The sequence below is a fragment of the Sphaeroforma arctica genome (genome assembly GCF_001186125.1).
Source record: "Sphaeroforma arctica JP610 unplaced genomic scaffold supercont1.748, whole genome shotgun sequence".
NCBI classification, from domain to species: domain Eukaryota; class Ichthyosporea; order Ichthyophonida; genus Sphaeroforma; species Sphaeroforma arctica.
Genome location: NW_014039810.1, coordinates 30,093 through 31,661, shown reverse-complemented (window position 1 = coordinate 31,661; position 1,569 = coordinate 30,093). Strand labels below are relative to the sequence as shown.

Genomic DNA, 1,569 nt, shown 5'->3' with positions numbered 1-1,569 from the left:
ACACATATGGCCACGACCACACATGTAATACACTACACATACACAGTACCATACATATACAATACCACACATTGACACTAACATACATGTATATCAACACACATGTACCATCGGTGGCCGTCTCATGACTCGTGGGTGAATGGGCTCTCGAGTTCACAGCTGTAGTGTTTGCGGACGACGATGCTTTAAACGACCCGTTCGAAGGCCCTTTAAAAGACCCCTTACTAGACTCTATAATAGACCGATCCATATGCGATATACCCTGGAGAGAGTCTTTTGCAGATCCATTATTAGCTCCGGCCACAACCTCCCCCGATGTGGTCTTTGTATTGGCTGACACGTTGTTCCGTGGTCGTGGATTGTGTATACTCGCGGTCACTCTTCTACCGCTACCAAACCCAACACTCCTGGTTAATTGTCCATTACAAGCAAGCAGATACCTCGAGACATCCAGTCTCGTTCGCTGTTCATAGCACGCCGAAAGCCACTCACCCTGCACTACCAGCGCCAACGCCTCCTTTCCAATGCGCACAGCTTCACGGACACACGCACCTGTGTTGTCGAGAGCAAGAATATGGGTGGGCTTGGTTGCTCCCGGGTCTATTTTACCTGTGATTTCATTGGCTGCGGCTGCTGATCTATTTATAGAACTACTCCGTGCGGCGGGGGCTCCATTCGGATCCGGGTCTCGGGGTGGCGCGTAGTCGTAGACGCATTTGGCGCCCATTCTCTCTGCCAGATCATACCATCTAGCCGTGGTGTCCGTTGCATGCACAGTTGTGCCGGTAGTCTTGTTGGTACCTACTTCCCTGTGTGTGCCGGGTGAGTTAGTGCCTGTTGGTCTGGGCATCACTGTGTGGTTTTCGTCCCTGTGTGGGCGGGTCGGGTTGCCAGTGACCACGTGCACCACCACCCCCGCTAGCACACTGTCGCGCGAGTGCTCATCGACATCGTACGCATAGGCATTCGTATCTGTGGCATTTACCATGGCTCTACCTACCCACCTGCCCGCACTGCGCCTGGGGTCGAGTCCTTTGACCAGGTCGCTACCCAGTTCATCCCAATCCCCATCATACACCCCACCCTTCCCCTTACCCCCGGCCTTGTTACTAGGCACATGCTTCGTATCTGTCTCTCCATCCAGACTTATACGGGTACGCTTCTTGTTAGCGCTCGTTTCCATACTCCGTCGGGTCTGTCGGCGGGTTCTGACGGGATGGGCCTGTTGTGTGTTGTGTGTGTGTGTGTTGCTTGCGATCTGCCTATGTGGTGTGGTGCTGAGAGTCTTGTCGCCTACGCTGCCAATAACTGTGCCAATACTCTATACATTCGAGAGAAGAAGTAGTGCAAAAGTCAGCGCTTCATAAATGTAAAGAATGAAATTTATACAAGCGTTAATATATATATTGAAAAGTACAGTCAATGAGTGATGTTGTGTGTTTACATGGATGTGTTGACAAATATTTGTCTTTACGTTGTTGTGCCGATATATACAATCGTATATATATATAAATGTATATATATATATATATATATATGTCTACATATATATTCATATATATATATAAC

General features: G+C 48.9%; 1 protein-coding gene across 2 annotated transcripts in view; it reads right to left on the bottom strand.

Annotated features, from left to right (window-relative positions):
- Positions 1–1,275, bottom strand: part of SARC_08372 — an 8,010-nt gene extending 6,735 nt beyond the window's left edge. For both annotated transcript variants that reach the window (XM_014297652.1, XM_014297651.1), the window contains exon 1: positions 109–1,275. In XM_014297652.1, the coding sequence (XP_014153127.1) occupies positions 109–1,183 (1,075 nt within the window). In that variant the 5' untranslated portion in view covers positions 1,184–1,275. The remainder of the gene's footprint in view (positions 1–108) is intronic.
- Between the last annotated feature and the right edge of the window lie 294 nt (positions 1,276–1,569).